Source organism: Ipomoea triloba, chromosome 9 (assembly GCF_003576645.1).
Source record: "Ipomoea triloba cultivar NCNSP0323 chromosome 9, ASM357664v1".
Classification (NCBI taxonomy): Eukaryota; Viridiplantae; Streptophyta; class Magnoliopsida; order Solanales; family Convolvulaceae; genus Ipomoea; species Ipomoea triloba.
The window spans coordinates 29,204,343-29,208,583 of record NC_044924.1 but is presented as its reverse complement, the minus strand read 5'-3'; the positions used below and the strand labels follow the sequence as shown (position 1 = coordinate 29,208,583).

General features: G+C 36.9%; 1 protein-coding gene across 1 annotated transcript; it reads right to left on the bottom strand.

Annotated features, from left to right (window-relative positions):
• Window positions 1–2,282: 2,282 nt before the first annotated feature.
• On the bottom strand, window positions 2,283–3,811 carry LOC116028425 (uncharacterized mitochondrial protein AtMg00810-like; the record flags this gene model as incomplete). Its single annotated transcript, XM_031270141.1, has 2 exons — window positions 3,491–3,811; window positions 2,283–3,220 (listed from the first exon to the last, which is right to left on the bottom strand). Coding segments are annotated over exons 1-2 (1,257 nt in total), but the record flags the coding sequence as incomplete, so codon positions are not given.
• Window positions 3,812–4,241: the final 430 nt, after the last annotated feature.

The following is a 4,241-nucleotide window of genomic DNA, read 5'->3' as shown; positions in this document are numbered from 1 at the left end:
ATTTCATGTCCCAATGTAACTGTTTTTAGTTCTCGACATTATATTTTTTTTTAGTTCTCGACATTATATTTTTAGTCCTTTACTCTAACATATTTGGTTGCTTTTGTCAACCATTAGTGATGTCTCCCATCTACTTTTGGGTTGACTTCTACAAAATCGTATTTAAGTGAAATTGGTACATGCAACAATTGGTGGAAGACATTAGAACAAATAATTATTATTACTGTAACATTGATGACTATAAAATACAATATCAAATAATATAAGAGAAAATTATATTTACAAAGAACACAATAAGAAATCAAAATGATTAATAATGGTGCACAATTCATTAAGTTAAAAGTAAAAATATAGAATAATCTTCAAATGATGGTACATAATTTTCCCATCTTATAGAAGGCAAATGATGTCAGTATATATAGTTAATCGCTACAAGAAACCTTGACCTAATATAGGCTAATAATCTTCAAATATCAGTCAAATATACAAAATTATTTCTTTAAGTAACATGAAATTGTTTTATTTTTGACGAACTTCAGGATCGACAAATAACATACGTTGTCGGCGGCTACTTAGATGAAAACAAACAATTTACAATCTCACAATTAAACCAATAAAATTACATTTATCTTCCAAAACTTTTATCCAGAAAATGTCATCACATCAATTTGTTATTTCAGCCCTTTCACCATCTACTCTATCTACTTCTCTTGCTAATTCCCAAAACTACGTCTTTCCGATAAATTATATTGTTGGAAAATTGATTTAAAATGTCATTTTAATTGATTATTTTGTGAAATAATTTTTAGTGTGGTCCACTTTCAATTTGTGTCAGGTTAAAATAAATTCAAGTTTTCTTAAGTGAAAGGTTTATTTTGATATATTATACACTCAAAATGGATAATGAGTGGATGGAAAATTGATTCTTAAAGTGTATTAATTTGAGTTGAGAAAAATGTATGTGGAAGACTTTTAAGAAGCTCTTGTCCTACATTAAAAACGGGATGTAGGGTTGTAAAGTGCATTCTGTGGAAAGGGATGGCCGACAAAGATCAGTCCTCACTTTTTATGGGAGGGATTGTTCTCATTTGACTGACCCTTATACTATACATATATTTATAGGGGTGTGTTCAAATGAGAACAACCCCTTCTTAAATAGTGATGGTTGATTGCTCATTGGGGTTCATTAATGGTCAATAATTTTTAGTAAAAATTAAATAAAAAAAAAAAAAAGAAGGATTAACTTTATAATTATTAAAAACTTTAATTTCAAGTTTTTAATATTTATAAAATTCACTCAATTCATTTCTATTTATTTTTCAGTCAGCCACCCTCGACCGTTTATTTATCAACTGGATGGAATAGATTTGTGCTCATCACTTTTCCCATAAACATGTTTCAATGGAATAGATATGTGTCTGTGAGAAGAGTTAATTTCATTTTTTGTCCTAATTTTATAGATGTCAGTTTATCACAACATCCATATTTGATCATAGTATTATTATATGGTGGCATGCCCATTTTTTGTCCTCTATCAACAACACAGTTTTAATGCCATCAATTACAAAAGCAATTCGGTCTTCAATTACAGATTTTTTTCAAAAAATAAACATAAAAATATAGCGGAGTCAACTCATTTTGTATAAAAATGATTGAGATGCCATGATATTTAACGACATTTTAACGATTTTGTTGACGGATGACCAAATATAATCATGCCACAATAATACTAAGACCCGTAATGGATTTAACTCTATTTGATAATGCTCAGTTATGCTTTCTAATAAATAAAACAAAGCAAATCTTCATAATTACATTGCTCAAATTTTACTACTTAATTTGTCCATGATCAAAAGTATTACATTTTTTCTTATAAATAACAAACATTTTATTTTTCTTATTTAATATTATATTTGTTAGTATAAGTATTACATTTACGTATTAATCCAACTTAATCTATCTTTAAGATAATGATCTATGAGACGATTTCACATGTCCATCTCCCACGATTTCACATATCCTGCGGAAGGCAAATGATGTCGTCAGTTTGATGAGAACAATTATGTTTGTATTAGAGTTCACTAAATATAACTGTAGGAATACAAGAGTATATATACAAGAGAATCATAAGTAAACTAGGACTGAGAATCATAAGTAAACTAGGACTGAGACTTATAGTATGACTCTATTATGTAGAGTCCTAATACTCCCCCTCAAGCGGATGGTACGGAAGTAACCTGTAGCTTGTCACGTAAGAAGCAGAACCGGGGACCTGCGAGTGACTTGGTGAAAATATCAGCTAGCTGATCCTTAGTAGAAATAAAGTGCACCTGAATGTCTCCTGCAGCCACTCTGTCTCTCACAAAGTGATAATCAATTTCGACATGTTTTGTGCGAGCATGAAAAATAGGATTAGCACACATATAAGTAGCTCCAAGATTGTCACACCAAAGTTTGGGCACTGGAAGAGGTGAAATTCCTATTTCTCGCAGCAAAGAGAGGATCCACAGAACTTCAGCACATACATCTGCAAGAGCCTTGTACTCTGCTTCAGTAGAAGATCGAGCAACAGTCCTTTGTTTCTTGCATACCCAGGACACTAGATTGGTTCCAAGAAACACAGCATGCCCACTAGTAGACTTTCTATCCGTAGGACAACCAGCCCAGTCAGAATCCGAGAATGCATGAAGCTCACCTGAACTTGACTTTCTCAATCGCAGACCCAAAGACATAGTACCTTTAACATACCTTAACACACGTTTCAGTTGTTCCCAATGTGCAGTGGTTGGAGCATGCATGTGCTGACAAAGCAGATTAACTGCAAAGGATAAATCTGGTCTCGTGATAGTTAGGTACTGTAGTGCACCTGCAATGCTCCTGTATTGCGTGGGATCATCATATGGATCTGTACAGGTAGATATTGTCTTTGAAGTCGTAGTAGGTGTAGACACAGGTTTGCAGTCTGTCATACCAGCTCGTTTAAGTATGTCAGTCATATACCTGCGCTGAGAAAGCAACACTCCATCTGCACACTTGACTGTTTCAATCCCAAGGAAAAACCCAGGCACACCAAGATCTCTAATCTTGAAAGTACTAGAGAGCTTGGAGAGCAAAGCCTCCAATGCACCATGCTCATTGCTCATAACAAGAATATCATCCACATAAACAAGCAGGTAAACAGTAGCCGATCCACGAGAATAATAAAATAACGAAACATCAGTTTTAGAGGCATTAAAACCAGCAGATAACAGAAAAGTGTGCAAACGAGTGAACCAAGCCCGGGGAGCCTGCTTCAAACCATACAGGGAGCGTTTCAACAAGCAAACATGATCAGGGTGCTGAGAATCAACATACCCCGGAGGCTGACGCATGTAAACAGTTTCTGTAAGATTACCATTAAGGAATGCATTATGCACATCCAATTGCCTGACTAGCCAACCAGAAGAAAGAGCAAGAGAGAGCAACAACCTGACTGTAGTAGGTTTAACCACCGGGCTGAAAGTGTCAAAGAAATCTTGACCCGGGACCTGATTAAACCCTTTAGCCACGAGCCTGGCCTTGTAGCGCTCAACAGATCCATCAGCCTTCCTTTTCGTGCGAAACACCCACTTGCAGCCAATAATATTCATAGACGCAGTGGGAGGAACCAAGCACCATGTCTGATTCTGCAACAAGGCATTGAACTCCTGATCCATTGCCTCCCTCCATTCAGAGTGTTTGACTGCCTGAGTATAACAAGTAGGATCAACAGAGGAAACTTGCACAGTCAAACTCGCAACCGGAGCCACAGACCGACTCCTAGTGGCCATGGAGTGAGACCTCTCCGTGGGACGCACAGTACGACCACGTGGCCGACCACGAGGCCTCTTCTGAGCCACATCAGCGGGAGGCGAGGGAGCTACCACAGATGGATCAGCCACAGGATGAAAAACAGATTCAGCCCAAGGTCGTGCAATAGATTCTGATGGAGCCTGCAAAACAGACTTAGCACCAAAAGGAAACACAGCTTCATCAAACCGCACATGACGGCACACAAAAACTTTATTAGTACGCAGGTCCATGCACCTATAACCCCGAAACGAATCAGGATAGCCCAGAAAGACACATAGAGAAGACCTGTAAGACAGTTTATGACGATTATATGGCCGTAAGTGCGGATAGCACAGACAGCCAAAGACACGAAGAAAGGAATATGATGGCTGAGATCTGTGCACTAAGACATGAGGACTAGAGTTATGGAG